This window comes from Thunnus thynnus, chromosome 22 (assembly GCF_963924715.1).
Source record: "Thunnus thynnus chromosome 22, fThuThy2.1, whole genome shotgun sequence".
NCBI lineage: Eukaryota > Metazoa > Chordata > Actinopteri > Scombriformes > Scombridae > Thunnus > Thunnus thynnus.
This window is the reverse complement of record NC_089538.1, coordinates 21,380,656-21,400,043: the sequence shown is the minus strand read 5'-3', so window position 1 is coordinate 21,400,043 and position 19,388 is coordinate 21,380,656. Positions and strand designations below refer to the sequence as shown.

The 19,388-nt window shown below is 36.5% G+C and overlaps 2 protein-coding genes across 5 annotated transcripts; both read left to right on the top strand.

Annotated features, from left to right (window-relative positions):
• Nucleotides 1-876: 876 nt before the first annotated feature.
• Nucleotides 877-8,718, top strand: LOC137174701 (ladderlectin-like). Of its 2 annotated transcripts, XM_067580152.1 has the most exons (7): nucleotides 884-1,830; nucleotides 1,961-1,996; nucleotides 3,128-3,237; nucleotides 3,944-4,078; nucleotides 4,162-4,273; nucleotides 5,778-6,895; nucleotides 8,649-8,718. In XM_067580152.1, exons 1-6 carry the CDS (start codon nucleotides 1,770-1,772, stop codon nucleotides 5,858-5,860), a joined length of 537 nt encoding a protein of 178 aa, XP_067436253.1. In that variant the 5' UTR covers nucleotides 884-1,769; the 3' UTR covers nucleotides 5,861-6,895; nucleotides 8,649-8,718. The 2 variants fall into 2 exon arrangements, with proteins under 2 accessions (XP_067436252.1, XP_067436253.1); XM_067580151.1 differs by lacking the exons at nucleotides 5,778-6,895; nucleotides 8,649-8,718 and having other exon boundaries at nucleotides 877-1,830; nucleotides 4,162-5,511.
• LOC137174704 (ladderlectin-like) lies at nucleotides 8,649-15,579 on the top strand. Of its 3 annotated transcripts, none has more exons than XM_067580154.1 (7): nucleotides 8,649-8,724; nucleotides 8,818-8,914; nucleotides 9,406-9,426; nucleotides 10,406-10,515; nucleotides 10,701-10,835; nucleotides 14,228-14,336; nucleotides 15,285-15,579. In XM_067580154.1, exons 2-7 carry the CDS (start codon nucleotides 8,854-8,856, stop codon nucleotides 15,350-15,352), a joined length of 504 nt encoding a protein of 167 aa, XP_067436255.1. In that variant the 5' UTR covers nucleotides 8,649-8,724; nucleotides 8,818-8,853; the 3' UTR covers nucleotides 15,353-15,579. The 3 variants fall into 3 exon arrangements, with proteins under 3 accessions (XP_067436255.1, XP_067436257.1, XP_067436258.1); XM_067580156.1 differs by lacking the exons at nucleotides 14,228-14,336; nucleotides 15,285-15,579 and adding exons at nucleotides 10,921-11,029; nucleotides 11,950-12,275; XM_067580157.1 differs by lacking the exon at nucleotides 9,406-9,426.
• The last annotated feature ends 3,809 nt before the right edge of the window (nucleotides 15,580-19,388 follow it).

Here is a 19,388-nt window from a genome sequence, read left to right as displayed (position 1 = left end):
TCCACCTTGAGCAGAACAACAGTAAATTTTACACACTGATGCACCAGTATTAGTAATATACTTTAATGAATGTATTAATATATCAGAGGTTTTCTGCAAAACAAGAAATGTTACTTTTAATACTAAGTAAATTTAACTGATAATACTTTTGTTCTTTTACCTTAAATAGGATTTTAAATGCAGGTACTTTTACATTGTGATATTGCTACTGTTACTTCAGTAAAGGATCTGAGTACTTCCACCACTGCTGATGAAGTATTGTGCAAAAAACTAAACAATTATTAATTTTTTATTTATCAAAAACAGTTATTGAATTTAGGTGAAAAAATTCCTATATATATATATATATATATATATATATATATATATATGTATATGCTCTCATACTCATGAGAAACTCCATTCACCAATAACCCTGATATGTCATCGCCACAATACATTTTTCCCACAGATTCAAAAGAGAAGTTGAGAAACTATTTCATCAGAGCTGCTGCATTAATTTCCACTGTGGCACCAAGAGTGATGAGGAGTTTTCCTGGAGTATTCTGTAATTTACTGGAGTAATTTGCAGGTGTGTAATTTAAATTAGTTTTTAGAGCATTTTACAGAGAGGATGGTGCAATTTGGTACACATTTTGAGAAAAAAACAGAAAAAAGTGTTATGTTGGTTTATTTGGTAAGTGCCAATTCATTATATGTAGGTGAGGAACTATCAACCACCAATAACCCTGATATGTCATCGCCACAGTACATTTCTCCCACAAATTCAAAAGAGACGTTGATAAATTATTTCATCATAATTTCCACTGTAGCATCATAAAAAGAACAGAAAAAAGTGTTATGTTGATTTATTTGATCCCAACAGTGTTGCCAGTGTGATGTCATACATATTGGCAGTTGGAAAAACAGTATGCCACTTCACACTCAAGTAAGCCAACCACTGCTGGGTGATGGAAAACGCGTCACTAACTATGCGCCACTCGTGATTTTTCCCGGGCATGTCGCCACCGACACCCACTTTGTAATACTGCAAATGCAAGAGCTTTCATGAGTGGGCCATAGGCTAATCAACTGTGTTACCTCATTAGGTGATAGATACTGACTTAGCAAACATTTATTTTAATGTAAAACTTTGAGATTATTACTTTTAATGTTGTAGTTTAACATGCACCACAACAGGTGTCACATCTATTTATTGAGTTGTTGCAACAATTCTCTGTCATATATTTGTATGCATATTTTAAACGTAGCTACAATTATGAACAATTATGAAGTGAGTTTGAAATTGCACCAAGAACATGGCAATACAACATAAATTAAAACCACTTCTAATTTTAATTTTTAGGAAATTGTCTACAGTAATGTAGCACAAATTCCTGTGTCCTCAGCAAATACAATCTCTAGACAAATATCAAAAGACAATGGTTACAAGCCTAAACTGTAAAAAACCAGCAAATTTAAATTGCAGTTTGAATGGAACATTTTGTGAACTGATTTAATTGATGATAGAGGTTTGCTCTAATCGTGAGTTTACAGACATTACTGATTAGAACAAACATTTAAGATGCACTAAATATATCCTTTTGTTTACATTTAGATTACAGAATGTGCTTTAAGTTTCTGAGTATATTTTATCTTGTAATAGTGTTTCTTTATGAGTGTTTCGTGAGTTCCCTGTTTTGTGTGAGATGTCAAGATAAGTAACTGTATATAAGAGCTGCTTGTCTTGAGCAACATTATTGAAGCTTGTCATCACCATCATCTCCAACATGAAGATTCTGACTGTGTCTGCACTTGTTTGTGCCTTGATGGCTCTGACCACTGCTGACGGTAAATATTATATAGTAATGGTGTTATGTAGGATGAACAGGGATTGTATTTGTCTATATATAACAAGAAGAGATTATATATAACAAGAAGAGATTAACCAAGTCAATAACTTCTATGTCAAACTGTCCAGCTGTTCAAGAGGCAAAGGCTACAAAGGATCAAACAGGTCAGTGTGTATTCTTGTAGATTTCTCTTTAACTTTGTCCTTACCACGCCAAGATTTCGTGTTAATTTACCAGTTTTTACCTGACAAAGGGAGAGGCTTGTGGGTAGACCTAGTTAGTTCTGGTATTATGATAAGGAAAATGTTACTGTGTATGACCATATCCCTGTTAAGCTGCTGTGCTTACATACATCTTTGTATTTTCAAAGTGTATGTTTTCACTTTTTAAAGTTGCAAGTAGGGATGCAACTACTGATTAATTTCTTGATTCTCAAAAGCTGCTAAAATGTCCATCACAATTTCCTAGAGGCCATGGTGATATTACCAAATGTCTTGTTCAACAAAACCAAAGGTATTTAAGTGACTATGATGTTAAGACAAGAATAAGCAGCAAATTCTCTCATTTAAGAAGGTGAGTACATGTTTGGCAGTCTTGCTTGAAAAAGGACTTTAACAATTAACTGATTATTAAAATAGATGCAGATCAATTTTCTTGTGACCAGCTAATTGATTGATAGACTAATCATTGCAACCCTAGTTACAAGAGAAACCATTTTTAGTTTGAGTACTAAACAGACTGGATATGTCTGTCAAACGTAACGTTATCTCAGAAAATGCTGGAGTGTAAACTTTCCCTAAATCAAATAAAGATCAGAACAAAGCCACTAACGTTAGCTTAAACTCTGATAGCATCCAGGACCAGTGGGAAACAATGCACAGTGGTTGTGCTAGTTGTGAACAGGGCATTTTTTAAAATGAAATCTGTAACTTCACAAACTAAGTTAGTTAATGATGTGCTCTTTGGCCTCAGAAGTAACGTTGTTGGTAGTAAGCTAGGTGGCCAGACATGCTAACGATAACAGCTTACGTAAGAGCAGATAAACATATAATTTGGTGCATTCCTTACTCCTTTGCTTTTGTATTTTTGGCTTTGGAAAGGGTAAAAATAAAGCATGCCACACTCTTTAAATACCAAGTATCAAGAAAGCAAATAAGAGTATTTTTCAAAATGTCAAACCATTTCTTTAAAATCACCTCTAAAACTGACCAGTAAAGAGAGACCAGAAAAGGGGTGATAGGGTCTTGTCTTTTTGATGATTTAAGATTCCCCAGTATTCTCTTATTTGTTCTCAGATCAGAGACAGCTGGTCAAAAGGCCAATATATTGTCCCAGTGGTTGGAGTCGGTTCAGAGGTCGCTGTTTTCGGTACATGCCAAGAGCCATGAATTGGGCTGACGCTGAGGTAATCAGGATAATTTCACCTCAGTCTTCTTTTTATTTTGCTTGCATATAAGATAAATGGTTAATTGACATATCGATGGCCGAAGAGCAAAACCTTCTATCTGAACAATGCACTTTTTTGAGAGAACTAAAAAAAACTTCTTCCAGACTTTTCTTCCAGAATGCTATTTGTCAAGGTTGCTCAGTACATAATATATTATGTGTTAACAATACCGACTAGGTATTAGTACCTAGCAAAGTGCAGATAGGAGGTTTTTCCCCACTTTTCCTGGATCTTTTTGCAGACAGGAGCTTTTGCACTTGGTGCAAGTTGGAAGAGGTTCTACATGACAATGCTCTAAATTAAGTTAATAATTCAAATTAAATTAAAAATAAAATTAAGTTTGTTTTCAGGTAAAAAGATGGGCCAGTGTAGTAAATGTAATACATTGTAGTATACTAGGGCCAGAGGTTTTGTGCCTCAACATGTTCCCAGCGAACCTGATTGGAGGTTTTCACCAGGTGACTTTTCTGTCACAACAAAGGGCGGGATTATCTTGCAGACAGACTGAATATGAGCAGCCTTCCTTATTCTCATCATCTAAAGTGAAATCCGCCAATCAGAAAATTCTGCAGATAGGAGGTTTTGCGCTTTGGCCATCGATATTCTGATTTGGTTTCCTTCAAATCCTCTATTTATTTGTTTCTCTCCATTTTATTTATTGTAGAAAGAGTGCCAATCCATGATTGCAAACCTCGCATCAGTACATAACATATGGGAGTACCGTATGATTCAGCAGCTGATATTGACAGCCACTAATGGGTATAAAGAAGCATGGATTGGAGGCTCTGATGCACAAAAGGTATAGATTTTATTCATTATAACACGTCGTTTCATTCATTTTTTAAAATCATGTCTCATATTCTACTCTGTTTTCTTGTCTAGGAGGGCGATTGGCAGTGGAGTGACGGTTCACGTTTCATAGATCTGAACTGGTGTTCTGGACAGCCTGACAACAACTTTTTTGGCCAGGACTGTTTACAGATGAACCATGGAGGTGAATCAAAGCACATTATTTCCAGTGAGAGTGTAAAGTTACAGCTACTTTGTCAGAAATACAATAGAAGGGCAACTTGTGTATCTATTAGCAGTGCAGGTAAACAAACTCAGGTTGTTTTAATAAAGAAGTCAGTCAACAATAATTGCAAATGCAATCTTATTTTATGCTAGTTTTTCTTTGCTAAAAACATTGAAAATGTTCAGTTTTTTGGACTCAAATCACTTTCGATAAACAATTTTGAAGCATTTAGTGCTATCCTCAGTAACAGACTGCTTCACAGTTAAAGCCGCCCCAGGTCCCACCAGATGAATGGTTTTATTGTGAAGCTGGAGCAGTAGGAAATGTCTTTTTATTAGCAATAATTTGATCTCTTTACATCCACTGGGTCGCTGGCAACCCGCTTATGCCAGTTTTAAGCAGCTTAGCATCACAGTAATGAGTAAAAGCAATTGGCACAATTTGGCCACTTGGAGACGTTTGAAGAGGTTTGGGGACACCAGTGACACCACAAACTAAAAACTCCCTAGATCTGATAAGGTTAGACCTAGAGGTCTGGAATTTTATATATGAGTGCTTGACAAGATGTAGAAGATATGTGGTGATTTGCATAGTTCTAGCATAAAGCATGTCCTAGTTATTGTTATTCAAAATATGACTCAATATAGATGAGGACCAAAAACACTTTTTTGAGCCTTATTTGAACTGATGTAGTTTTGGTTGTGTCTTAGCCACATGCTAAACAACACATTTCCAGAAACTAGAAGATATTACCTTTCAAATAAAGCATAATACATGCATTTTGGCCTCATGGTTCTTCTGTTATAAGCTTTTCCATTTGGGTATGCCAAATAGGCGAAAATACAAAAAAAAAAAAAAAAAAAGAAAAGGGTGCATGTTAAGAGGCTACTACAGCTCTGATACTACTGTAACAGATTGAACAGTAAACAATGAGGCTGATATCAATAAAAATGAAATTAAAACCAGTAATGTTGGATTAGACGCTGCATCGTGTCCTGTGAATCCCTCGAGCCTGTGAAGGCAATCTGAATCCTGGGTGGGATCCCGACACTGGCAATGAAAACTACTACATAGAAAGGCATTTACAGAATGTAAAAACATTAAGTGCTGAAAATGCAGACCATAGATTGGATCAAAAACTGGTTTTGATTTCATAAAAATCTTAAGGATTATAACTTTAATTTATGAGTGGTATAAATGATAATGGGTTAAAGGAAAAAAACAGGAAAGAAAGCATAATGTTTTGGAATTTGTAGAAAGGATTAATTTTTTGCAAAAGCTCTCTGAATAAAATATTTTTTGGTTTAATTAAATAAGAATTACATTGTAAATAGTTTCTGCTAGATAAGTAAGAGAAAGATTGGTCTCTTATGAATGTTTTCCACAGTTACCATAATGTTGTTTTAACATTCAGGAGTTTTCTATCTGGTGATGTTGGTATACAGAACAAGAACAAACGCTCCTTTGTTTATGGTGTTTACAGGAAACAAGTGCTGGGATGACACAAAGTGTAGCCGTCATCTCCCGTTTGTCTGTGGCAAGGAAATCAATGGATTCCTGGATTAACGTTGAGGCATGAAGTAACTCAAAATCACTGATGGATGTGTGTTTATATTTGCAAAATCATCTTTGCTTTATCAGTCTCATAAACATGTATAACCTGAAGTCGCTTTGACATCTTTATTTCTTTACTATCGCTGTAACGCTACTTAAGGAACAAAGTGACAAGTGACATAAACTGGAGCTGGTTTGTCTGTCAGGTCTTGTACCTAAAGAGCAGACTGAATGTGTTTTGGAAATAATGCTTTTAGCACCTTATTCTAGAGAGTGATCTTGTCTTTCTTGTCTTGTTTAAAAGTAAAAGGCTGAAGCATCAAAACAAACTGGTCTGTGAGTCTCTGTTAAATCTACACTGCTGTTTTTTTCAATAGGGGGAACCTTTCTTTACTTTTACTTTTTTGAGTCATTTATGGACATTACATTTATGCTGCATCATACAATCGTCACGCTATTTACTTCACAGTTTGCAGCAGTGTCTTGAACAGCATTTTGTTTTCAGAGGAGGAACACAAATCAAATAAGGAACCTCCTATTTGTGCCTTTTTACAACCGCATACTGTCTTCTTCTTGTTCTTCCTCTTCCCCCTTCTGGTTGCAACCCAATAAGCACCCAAAATAATGACTGTTCAAAACAGAGCCAGTGCATTAGTGGCAACCTTTTCTAACTATGGTTTTGCTATCAGGGTTTTCCCTCAAAAAACCAACACACCACCAATGCACAGCACTAGTGCTAGTCTACAGCTAACTGTGTCTAAATTCTGACTTTAAACTTTAAATGGCCCTAATCCTCTTCCATAGTTATCTTTACAATCCACATTCATCATCCCTTCTCTGCAAAATGTACCAGAGGCTCCGTAAGACAAAATGTGTCGAGAGAGGAACACCACAGTAAGTGACAGTATGGTCATGATGTCCTTGTGTTTTCAACATTTCTTTTGACTTGTGTCTCTTTTTCTTTTTTATTGTTCTGGATCTGTTCCCAGTTTCACAGTGGAGCTCCATCAGACTATCAGTGTGGATCATATGGATATAACAACCATGGTGATTATTTGTTAATCCATATTTACCCAGGGTAGGTTTAAATGAGAGTGAATTTCTTTTTAAGCAACGCCCTGCTGCACATTTACATCTGGCAGCTGCTCCGCTTAACATAAGGGCTAAAAGGTCAGTCCACCCAAATTACAAAGAAATCTCACTTACCTCAAATGGTATCTCGTAGGCTAGAAATAATCATGCGGTAGAATTAAAATATTGAGTGGAAATCCGTGTGCAAGGATTTTCACTCAATCATTTTATTTGTGATTACAGAAAAAGTTAAGGGGCAACAAAGTTTATCATATTCAAGTACAGCCACGACATCTGTCGCTACATCCGTATAAATGAAATGCAAATATGTGTTTATGCCTCTTTCTGCCTTGTTTAACAGATGTTTTGTGGCTGTACTGGAATTGCATCATTGTATCATCATTGCTGTTATTAACCTGGATATTGTTTATTTTGTCTGTCAATGTCCTGATTGTAAAATAATATGAACAGTGAAAGAGGTTTTCCTCACTGTAATCATTCCTCCTGTTCATACTGGATCCCCTTCAAATGTGATTTCAATTTAAGTGATGGAGGCCAAAACACAGTGTTTCCACACAGTCATTTTGTGCAAAAATGCATTTAAAAGTTGATGTTAAGCTTATATGAGGCTTCAGCAGTCTGAGTTAGTCATATCAAGTGGATATCTGCCGCATTTACAGTCTTTTTAGCATCAAATTCCCTCTTTGTCTTTCCTTGTTGAGCTGCGGTGGAAGTATAGTAACAAAAAGAGGAACTTTGGCACTAAAAAGACTGTAACGTTGAAAGATATCTACTTGATTTGACTCATTTGGACGCTGAAGCTTCATATTAGCTTCAGATAAACTTTTAAATACATTTTTGCAAAGAAGGAGGGCTGTGGATTTTGTCCCCCATCACTTACATGGTAAGTACATTAGTACATTCTAATAGTCAGTATGAACAGGGGGAATAATTATGGAAAGAAAAAACTACTTAAGTGTTAATTATCACATCCTAACTATTGCTTTATGAAAGAATTGAAGAAATGTCAACCCCTCCATTAAGTTCCTCCCAAATACCAGATTGCTCAGTGGGTCATACGTAGCTTGGAACAGATACCCTTTAGTAAGAAAATACCTGTAATACAGTATAAATTCTTTGTAAATTACCAGGTTGTTACCCCTTTGTTCACTATACTTCACATCTTTTTCAGTATGTACTGGTACACTTTTAGGACAAAAAAACTACACTGTAAATTAGGAATAATTAAACTCTACTTTGTGGGCTGTAATCTAAAGCATTATCACTAGTTTCCCATTTGGGGATTAATATTTAATTATACTGTATATGCTAATGAATATGATCTAATATGATTAGAAAAATCATAAAATGTTGCACTTTATCATTTGATATGATCTATGTTTCTCCATTCAACAACCCATCCGTCCATCTATTTTCTGAACAGTTTATCCTTTCAGGTTTGCAGGTGACACGCTGTCGTGCCAATAAATATTCTGCAACAGGAACACTGTATGTCTCTTAAAACACTAATTAGCTGTTTAAGTAAACAACAGTGTACGAAGTGGCGCCAAAGTTTATGCACAGAATCTGATAAGCCTTTATAGAGGGCTTTACATGTAGCTGCATTTTATGATCCATACACTGGGGTGGAGTAGGCTGTGGTATTTATTTAAAACAAAGATAGATAGATACATTTTTGTATATAAGAGCTCGTCTTTCTCCTGTTCAGCACCTCTACACAGGACGACTGAAGCTTCAAGCTGACACTGAGTGAGAAGACAGAAGACAAGATCATCCTGCAGCAGGTTTTTCTCTTTTCTTCTCTCTCTATTCTCTCTTATTGTCGTCTCTGCTCTCTTTGGAAGCATTACTAACATGTCTGTCTCGCTTCATTGAAGATAATCATCATCTTTACCATCTGCACTATCTCCACCATGAAGATGCTGGCTGTGTCTCTACTGGTTTGTGTCATGATGGCACTGACCACAGCTGTTGGTGAGTATTCACACGGGGAAAGACCAGAAATGGCAAGTTCCCCTGCAGCTAAAAATGTGTTTTTCTTATTGTTTCTTTTTTTTGGATGTTTGAATTTCACTATACAGAATGGGACAACATTTCTCTGTGCTCACTGAATTATCTAAAAGCATGACTTGTAACTTCACAACTAGTTTGGAGTCAATCATGGTCCAATATGCAAATGAAAATGGGAAAATTGTGTCCAGCAGTTTAACTTTTGTAATGTAATGAAAAAATATTTGCATTTTTATACATTCTGGATTTTCCAATAAGAGAGAAGGAATAGATGTAAATTTAAGAATTTATAGCAGAGTAAATGAACTTCTTTTGTGGAAAAAAAAACAATCAGGACGCAGATTATTAATCAAAGCAGAATATTTTTTTTATCTTAAAACATTAGTAGAACTAATCTTTAACAATCAATATTTCCTGAAAAAGACATTCTGTCTGTTCTTGTCTCAAACCTGCAGCTCTTCCAGAAACAGACCCTGGTGAGTTGTATTGTAGTCTCTTTCACTTCATTGCTTTTCATAGCTGCAACTTTACTGTTTTGGTTCACTTTCATTGCTCTTGTCAACTGCATTTCCAGCTGCAGCAGGCAGCTGTTTTCAGTTCTGATACACTAACAGACCGGCACCAAACAGACAGATAAGATGATTTAGCACAATATTTAGCAGCTGAAGAGCCAGATATCAACTTTATGAGGTGACATACATAACATTTCCATGTCTTTATTCACATTTTGGGAATCTACTGGAATATCTTTACATGATTTACAGTTCAAAAACTCCTTATTTATCTTATAGTGGCCCTTTATGCAGTCCCTCAGTTCAGCCTCTGTCTGAAACAGGCTATTTTAGCTCCTGTCTCTTTAAGGGCCCCCTCCTGCTTCCCGGAAGCTGCCCCTCTGCAGACTTCCAGTGGCTAGAGAGGCTACATAAACAAACAGAAGTAGTAGGATTTCACTTTTCTCTTTCTAAGCCTAACTTCTCATATACATTTGTACACATCATCAATTATAAATCCAGTCCGAAATATGCGAGTGAAGGCTACCAACAGAGGGCTATTTGTGGGCATACACGAACAATTTGACATCATCACGTGGAGGAAATAGAGGTAATTTTGCAAATGAGGCGTTCAGATCAGGACGAAGCCCTGGCTTTGACTTCCAGGGAGCATTTTTACATATGTTCACCTCAATTTTTGGACCTTTGGCCATGTTTAACAGAGATATCTGTTAAGGAGGTTGGGGTGGTGGAGGGAGCTGCAGCAAACTCCGATGGAAAGAGCGTAATTGTCAGCATGAACTGTGATTGTGTCAAGTAAAAATATGCACGGTGTACGGACGAGTATGTGATTGTGAATCAATATTGAAAACATCTGAGGCTAATCGTCTGAAACAAGCACAACATCAGTGCTCTGCCTTGATTAACACTATTTTAAGTTCTTTTTTTCTAAATATGTTTTCAGAAAAGAGTGACAAAGTCAGGATATCAACAGTTTGTCCCAGTGGTTGGACTGGTTTCAGCGGTCGCTGTTTCCTCTATGTTCAAACACCCTTGTCTTGGGCTGATGCTGAGGTAATCAGGCTGATTTGGTTTCTGAGCAGAAAGTTTCTATACTATGTTGATTCTGCTGGTATAGACTTACACATTGTTAATTGGCATATTCTTCTAACTGGGAGTTTTTGTATTACTTGATATGTAATATGTCCTTTGTGTGGCTCCACATAACTCCACTCTCTCTGTTCTTCTCGCCTCTGTAGAAAAATTGTCTGTCCCGTGGTGGAAACCTTGCATCAGTGCACAACATTGATGAGTATAATATCATTCAAAGTATGATACTGAGAATAACTCACACGTATCCAGTCGCATGGCTCGGAGGCTCTGATGCAGAACAGGTATATTGATTAAACAAAATCTAAAAGTTACCTAATAAACCATACTGTCCACTATATAGTATTATACTGTATTCTCATCTTTTAGCAAGGTACTTGGCTCTGGAGTGATGGTTCACCTTTCAGCTTTTCATACTGGGCTCCAGGGATGCCTGACCATTATGGATCAGCATACTGTTTGATGATGAACTATGGAGGTAAATTTCAATTTAGCTTGAGAGACATTTTCTTTTTTTCCCCTGAGGTCTGAGCAGGGTTTGGGCAAATAATTCCCAATGCAGACATCAAAACAAGTGATGTCAAAACAATGCAGACATCAAAACAAGTGATGTCTGCATAGGGTCAAGTTTGGTACTTTTTTTTCTGTCCCACTAATGATGCCTGATAAATGAGAATAAGTTCTCAGAACCACTGAGTCTAGGTTGCTAAAAGAATTTACATTGCCTTTATGACAAATTTGTTCACTGAAACCACTAGAGCTTTATCTATTAGATCAAATAATATCTTGGCTTGACAAAGGAAGAGAAACTGGTGCTGTATTTTTAGATTTGTGCAAAAGCAGAAACAGTCAATCATGAAGAACAAGAGAGATCACAGCCTCTTTGCATTGGCGTGCAGTTGATTTTAGAATTGATTTCAAGGTTTTACTCATTACTTTTAAAGCACTCCATGGTCTGGCTCTAGCATACATAGCTTTTGTGTCTGTATGTAACTGCTCTCAATCTTAGATCTTGAATCTACAGTCGAAACTTAAGTTTGCATTTTCCGTCTGGAACAGTCTACCTGTTGAAATTTGTTTTGCTATCACATTGACTTCCTTTAAATCTCTACCAAGAAACAATTGATAAATGATGTTCATCTCATCTCCAGTCAGTTTAAGCGCTCCATGAATGTACAGCAAGAATCAGTGTAGGGTTTATAAATATATTAACAACCTTCGACAACAAATTAACAGTTTTATTGTGTGTTGTCGTATTGTTCTCTGTAATCAGTTTGTTTTGGATTAAACACCTCTCCAGTTTTTGTGTAAAATTTAACAAATTCAATAGACAAATTCATTGGTTGAGTGAGAAAGAAGACAATTTATCCCTAATAAAACCTCTGTGTCTTTTTACAGATTATAAGAGATTTGACGACGATGCTTGCTATCACAGATATCCGTCTGTCTGTGCCAGAAACGAATGAGATCTCTTTGGATGATGCAGAAAAATGCAATACCTGTCACAACCAGAGGAACTGGGTGGATGTGTGATGGTGTGTTTGCATACTTAACTATCTTTGTCTCCTAATCACATGTATACTCCTGCATGTAGTAATCCATACTTCTTTCCTATTGCTGTAACACTACTCAAGGAACAAGTTTGTGCTTTTAGTACAAACTGATTCCAGAGAGTGAACTGGTGTTTCTTGTACTCTGCTCAATTAAAAGGCTTAAGCATTGAAGCACGTTAGTCTGTGTGTTTTATGAATCCTGTTACACAAGCACAAACATTTATACACTCATTAAACTACACCACAGAAGAAGTTTATTGACCTGTAAATCTCTATGTATGATTTATCTAAGATAGCATGAAACAATACTTACAGTAACTTTAAAAAGTCAAGCTTGATGCGCCATCTAAAGGATGAAATAGGCAGAAGCAGTTAATTTTGAAATGCATGAGTGTGTATAAGGATGATTGTACTGAAACATCATCAGAGAACAACAAAGCTTATTATGAAAGCATATTGGTGAAGGTTTGGCCAAATACTTGCAAGATCATGATCTGCTCTCATTTTCAAATATCACACTGACTGAGATCAAATTGAGAGCAGAAGATTTTTTTTCTGAGAGTTATATCCTTTAGTCTTAATAATAGTTATTATTGTGGTGTTCTTCTCACTCTTTATTCTTATTCCGTCTTCCGTACGTTTTTTGCCGCGTTTCAACTGCTGCATACTTTGTGCTATAAAAACCATTCAACTGTCAACCAGTGCAACTCACTCAGCAGGTGTGTGCTTGTATTTTTCTGAAATGTAACATGTTTCAGCGATTTTATATAATTTTTTAAAACATTAAAATTTATAATGGCAGTCTATGGGACGAACCATCCAACCGAGTTGGAACCTTGGTCACTTTGACACTCAACTGCTCGGACATCCCTTATCGTACGGACGCCATTCAAACTGTAAAATGTTCACAAAACTTTGAACTTTCAAAGTTATCAGATTGTTTAGTGATATCTTTTGTAGTTTTTCAGCAATTTAAGCCCAAAGTCAGGGGTTTTTAACTCACTTTTAATTTTAACTCCTCACGCACCTATCTTGCCTCAGTATGTTGCCACAAGCCTCCTTTCTCTCAAAATGTGAATACATTTCACATAGGACTTATAGTTTTTGAGATCAGAACCTTAATTGATAGAGAGTCCCTGTCATGTTCTCATTGACTGCAATACAGTCTGCAGGATGTGTGTCACCTCTCACTCCGTTTTCTTAAACTTACAGATTCTCTCTTCCTTCAAACACTTTTTACACATATCATTCATTCTCATGTTAAACTAGTCTTGCTTTCACTATTGATGTACAAATCTCTGGGCTTCAAGCTCTAGTTTGAGACAAATACATTTTCATCATCAAAAAAGAGATTTTTTCCTCTCATTTTTGTGAATGTCTGTTGGCTCAGTGGTTTAGAACACTGTTCTTTGATCAGCCTCACCTTAGATTACAAGGTTGTGTGTTTGATACCCACTCACATAGCATGTGTGAGTAGTCCAATGAGTTATGCTCATGTCATTTCTGAATTCCTTTTAGATCCAAAGGTTGTGAGTTCGAGCCCTGCTTAGGGCAGAACTCAGTAGAGTTGAAGGATGAAAGAGTCCAGGTGATGTCAATCTGCTTAATGAACTGAGCTGAACTGCTTTTTTGTCAATTTCATGCAAGTGACAGGCTAAATACCAGAATCTGGCCTGACCTTAGTGTGTGACATGTTAGCTCAGTGCATAGCATGTTTGTCTTAGTCTTGGTTTCAGTGCAGAAAGCTTCTACACTATTTTAATTCTGCTGGTATAGACTTACAAATGTTGTTAATCAGCAATTTTTTTCTAATTGGGAGTTTTTGTATCACTTGATATGTAATATGTCCTTTATGTGGCTCCACATAACTCCCCTTTCTCTGTTCTTCTCGCCTCTGTAGAAAAGTTGTCAGTTCCATGGTGGAAACCTTGCATCAGTGCACAGTTTTGATGAGTCCCATTCAATTCAAAGCATGATACTGAGAATAACTGGTGGGTATCCACTCGCATGGCTTGGAGGCTCTGATGCACAACAGGTATGTTGTTGATTAAGCAAAATCTAAAAGTTACCTAATAAACCATACCGTCCACTATATTGTATTATACTGTATTCTCATCTTCTAGGAGGGCACTTGGTTCTGGAGTGATGGTTCAGCTTTCAGGTATTCATACTGGGCTCCAGGGCAGCCTGACAATCGTGGGTCGGCAGACTGTTTGTTGATGAACTTTGGAGGTAAATTTAAATTTAGCTTGAGAAACATTTCCTTTTTTTCCATGAGGTCTGAGCAGGGTTTGGGCATATAATTATTCGATGCAGACATCAAAATAAGTGACGTCTGCATTGGGTCAAGTTTGGTAAGTTTTTTTGTTTGTTTCCTGCTGATGATGCCCGATAAATGAGAATAAGTTCTCAGAACTATTGAGTCTAGGTTGCTAAAAGAGTTTACATTGGCTTCATGACAAATTTGTTCACTGAAACCACTAGCGCTTAATCTATTAGATCATTAATATCTTGGCTTGACAAAGGAAGAGAAACTGGTGCTGTATTTTTAGATTTGTGCAAAAGCAGAAATAGTCAATCATGAAGAACAATAGAGATCACAGCCTCTTTGCATTGGCGTCCAGTTGATTTTAGAGTTGATTTTAAGGTTTTACTCATTACTTTTAAAGTACTCCATGGTCTGGCTCTAGTATATGTAGCTTTTGTGTCGTATGTATCTGCACTCAACCTTAGATGTTGCAACAAAACTCTGTTAGCAGTTCCCCAATCTACAGTTAAAACTTAAGATGTGCATTTGCTGTCTGGAACAGTCTACCTGTTGAAATTTGTTTTGCTATCTCAGTGACTTCCTTTAAATCTCTACTAAAAACAATTTTATAAACTTGAATTTCTGTAAAGTAAATGATGTTCATCTCATCTCCAGTCAGTTTAAGTGCTCCATGAATGTACAGCAATAATCAAGTGTAGGGTTTATGAATATATTAACAACCTTCCGCAACAAATGAACAGTTTTATTGTGTGTTGTTGTATTGGTCTCTGTTATCAGTTTGTTTTGGATTAAACGCCTCTCCAGTTTTTTGTGCTAAATTTAACAAATTCATTAGACAAATATTGGTTTATAGGTTGAGTGAGAAAGCAGACAATTTATCCCCCAAAAAAACTCCCTGTGTCTTTTTACAGATCATAAGAGATTTGACGACCAGCCTTGCCATTTCACAATGCCATTTGTCTGTGCCAAAAAGCCATGAGATCTCTTTGGATGCAAAGAAATGCAATACCTGTCACAACCAGAGGAACTGGGTGGAAGTGTGATAATGTGTTTGCATACTTAACTATCTTTGTGTCCTCATCACATGTAGGCTCCTGCATGTAGTAATCTATACTTCTACTCACGGAACATGTTTATACAAACTGATTCCAGAGAGTGAACTGGTGTTTCTTGTACTCTGCTCAATTAAAAGGCTTAAGCATTGAAGCACATTAGTCTGTGTGTTTTATGAATCCTGTGACACAAGTACAAACATTAATATACTCATTAAACTACACCACAGAAAATGTTTATTGACTTGTAAATCTTTATGTATTACTTGTCTAAGATAGGAAAAAACAATGCTTGTTACTTTACCAACAGTTGTATGTATGATGTGCTGGTTGAAGTATTTACTTTCAAAAAGATGTGCTTGATGCGCCATTTAAAGGATGAAATGAGCAGAAGCAGTTAATTTTGAAATGCATGTGTGTGCACAAGGATGACTGTACTAAGAAACATCATCAGAGAACAACAAAGCTTGATATAAAAGCAAATTGGTGAAGCTTTGGCCAAAGCTCATGTTCAAATATCACAGTGACTGGGATCAACTTTAGAGTAGGAGAGTTATATCTTTTAATCTTAATAACAATTATTATTAATTATTAGTTTTGAATGGCTTTTGTACTTTTACTTTGCCAGAACTGCGGCTGTAAACTGTGGTTGTAGACCTCTGTTTCAAAGCTAATTTATCCTGCCTCCTGGTTGTAATGTAGCCAGTAATGTTAGCAACCCTTCATGGACATGGTGGACATTAACAAGAGATTTATTTCTCCTCTAGGGCAGTAAACGCAACACATAGGTCAGTGGATAAATGCTTCACTAGAAGCTGCTAGGTTTACGAACAGTAATGTTAACAAACACCAGGGCTAAAACTGTGTAATGGCACATAACATATACATAAATGTGTTTCAGAAATGTGCCTCTGTGATCTGTAAAGATGCCCTCCACACATTATAAGTCATATAAAAATACTCTGCTTTGAATAATAAGTCTACTTGCAAACACTGTACATTCATCATTCTGGACAGTGAAGGTGAAGTAACACATTGAGTGGAGGGAGACTTTCAAATTTAGCTTGCAGAATTTGAAGGTGTACTTACATTTTAAGTATAACATTAAATGCAATACTGAAGGATAGAGGAGAAGTTTTGTCAGCAATGAAAGACAGAAGAAGAAGGTAGCTGTACAGTAATTTGTCCACAAGGTAGTGCTAAGGCCAATGTCAGCAGAGACAGATCCTGACATTGTCTCTCCAAGCGCTTGATTGCCTTTATAAACCTCATACTTTGAAGAATGAACAAACCAGACCTCTATCTGTGCATTTACTTAACATTACAATGTTAATTTCTACATTTTTAAAATCTTTCTTTTCAAAATGGGCAATACCTCATTCAGAGTTTTCAGAGGTCGTCTTAAATCAAATTAAGAGGCACATCCAGTAAAGACAAACTGAAAAACATTTTGAACTGAACAACAATCTGCAGATAATCTTGTAGAGAATCAGCGTTCAGTGTTTCCAGAGCAGCAGGTTGCTTTTCTTAAAGCATCCTGCATCAGCTTGGAGTCATTTAAAAGGAAATTTGATTACACCTTGCCTCTCTAGAGAGGAACACTAACAGGATCAATAATAACTGATCATGATCATAACTGAAGATGCTGTGTTGTAAAGCAGATAATGTCATTTAGTTTCAACTTTCAACCATTTACTGGAGATGCATAAAATATCACGTAAAGGCACAAAAGGGAAAAGGACATAAAATCAAAGAACAAACAAAAAATATAAATTGGAGAACTAAACTGAGTGTTTGCTAAGCCCCGTCACCCTGTTTTTTGTCGACCACATCACCCCTTGGGGGCTCCATAGGAACATGAATGTCTGTAACAAATTTCATGACAATCCATCCAATATACAGTACAGTGCAAAAGTTTTAGGCACTAAAAGTGAAGTGAGACTGCTTTCAAAAATAATGCCATGAATAGTTTTTATTTATCAATTGACTTCAGACAAAGTTCAACACCTGTGCACAGTTTTTCAAGGTACTTGGCAGGTAGGTTGTTCCTTGGAGAAGTTGCCACAGTTCTTCTGTGGATTTAGGATACATTCAGTGACACCTTAATGACATTAATGTAAAATTCAGACACATCTAACACGTTTCAGACCTGCCTGGAGGTGGTTTGTGACTCTGTGAGTGTGCACCTCTATATATATATATATATATATATATATATATATATATATATATATACTTTCATACTCATGAGAAACTATCAACCACCAATAACCCTGATATGTCATTGCCACAATACATCTTTCCTACAGATTCAAAAGAGAAGTTGAGAAACTATTTCATCAGAGTTGTTGCATTAACTCTGATGAGTCATCATAACTGAAGATGCTGTGTTGTAAAGCAGATAATGTCGTTTAGTTTCAACTTTCAACCATTTACTGGAGATGCATAAAATATCACATAAAGGCACAAAAGGGAAAAGGACATAAAATCAAAGAACAAACAAAAAATATAAATTGGAGAACCAAACTGAGTGTTTGCTAAGCCCCGTCACCCTTAGTAACAGTTGCTGTGCGCACAGATTGGCAAAGTGTGCTCTCATTTTACCAAACCATTCCCATTCCCTCAGTTTATTAATCCGTTTACATGGATTCCCACGTCAATGTTTTTTGTCGACCACATCACCCCTTGGGGGCTCCATAGGAACATGAATGTCTGTAACAAATTTCATGGCAATCCATCCAATATACAGTGCAGTGCAAAAGTTTTAGGCACTAAAAGTGAAGTGAGACTGCTTTCAAACATAATGCCATGAATAGTTTTTATTTATCAATTGACTTCAGACAAAGTTCAACACCTGTGCACAGTTTTTCAAGGTACTTGGCAGGTAGGTTGTTCCTTGGAGAAGTTGCCACAGTTCTTCTGTGGATATAGGATACATTCAGTGACACCTGAATGACATTAATGTAAAATTCAGACACATCTAACACATTTCAGACCTGCCTGGAGGTGGTTTGTGACTCTGTGAGTGTGCACCTCTCTCTCTCTCTCTCTCTCTCTCTCTCTCTCTCTCTATATATATATATATATATATATATAAGCCGCGTGTCTTAAAGTGTATATATATATATATATATATATATATATATATATATATATATATATATATATACTTTCATACTCATGAGAAACTATCAACCACCAATAACCCTGATATGTCATTGCCACAATACATCTTTCCTACAGATTCAAAAGAGAAGTTGAGAAACTATTTCATCAGAGTTGTTGCATTAACTCTGATGAGTCATCATAACTGAAGATGCTGTGTTGTAAAGCAGATAATGTCGTTTAGTTTCAACTTTCAACCATTTACTGGAGATGCATAAAATATCACATAAAGGCACAAAAGGGAAAAGGACATAAAATCAAAGAACAAACAAAAAATATAAATTGGAGAACCAAACTGAGTGTTTGCTAAGCCCCGTCACCCTTAGTAACAGTTGCTGTGCGCACAGATTGGCAAAGTGTGCTCTCATTTTACCAAACCATTCCCATTCCCTCAGTTTATTAATCCGTTTACATGGATTCCCACGTCAATGTTTTTTGTCGACCACATCACCCCTTGGGGGCTCCATAGGAACATGAATGTCTGTAACAAATTTCATGGCAATCCATCCAATATACAGTGCAGTGCAAAAGTTTTAGGCACTAAAAGTGAAGTGAGACTGCTTTCAAAAATAATGCCATGAATAGGTTTTATTTATCAATTGACTTCAGACAAAGTTCAACACCTGTGCACAGTTTTTCAAGGTACTTGGCAGGTAGGTTGTTCCTTGGAGAAGTTGCCACAGTTCTTCTGTGGATTTAGGATACATTCAGTGACACCTGAATGACATTAATGTAAAATTCAGACACATCTAACACGTTTCAGACCTGCCTGGAGGTGGTTTGTGACTCTGTGAGTGT

Excerpts from the sequence above, each read along its gene's own strand:
- LOC137174701 (XM_067580151.1), top strand. The coding sequence starts at position 1,770 with ATGAAGATTCTGACTGTGTCTGCACTTGTTTGTGCCTTGATGGCTCTG. Across the intron at positions 1,831-1,960 it reads GGCTCTGACCACTGCTGACG|CTGTTCAAGAGGCAAAGGCT; the intron begins GTAAATATTATA and ends CAAACTGTCCAG. Across the intron at positions 1,997-3,127 it reads GGCTACAAAGGATCAAACAG|ATCAGAGACAGCTGGTCAAA; the intron begins GTCAGTGTGTAT and ends ATTTGTTCTCAG.
- LOC137174704 (XM_067580154.1), top strand. The coding sequence starts at position 8,854 with ATGAAGATGCTGGCTGTGTCTCTACTGGTTTGTGTCATGATGGCACTG. Across the intron at positions 9,427-10,405 it reads TCTTCCAGAAACAGACCCTG|AAAAGAGTGACAAAGTCAGG; the intron begins GTGAGTTGTATT and ends ATATGTTTTCAG. Across the intron at positions 10,516-10,700 it reads TGTCTTGGGCTGATGCTGAG|AAAAATTGTCTGTCCCGTGG; the intron begins GTAATCAGGCTG and ends TCGCCTCTGTAG.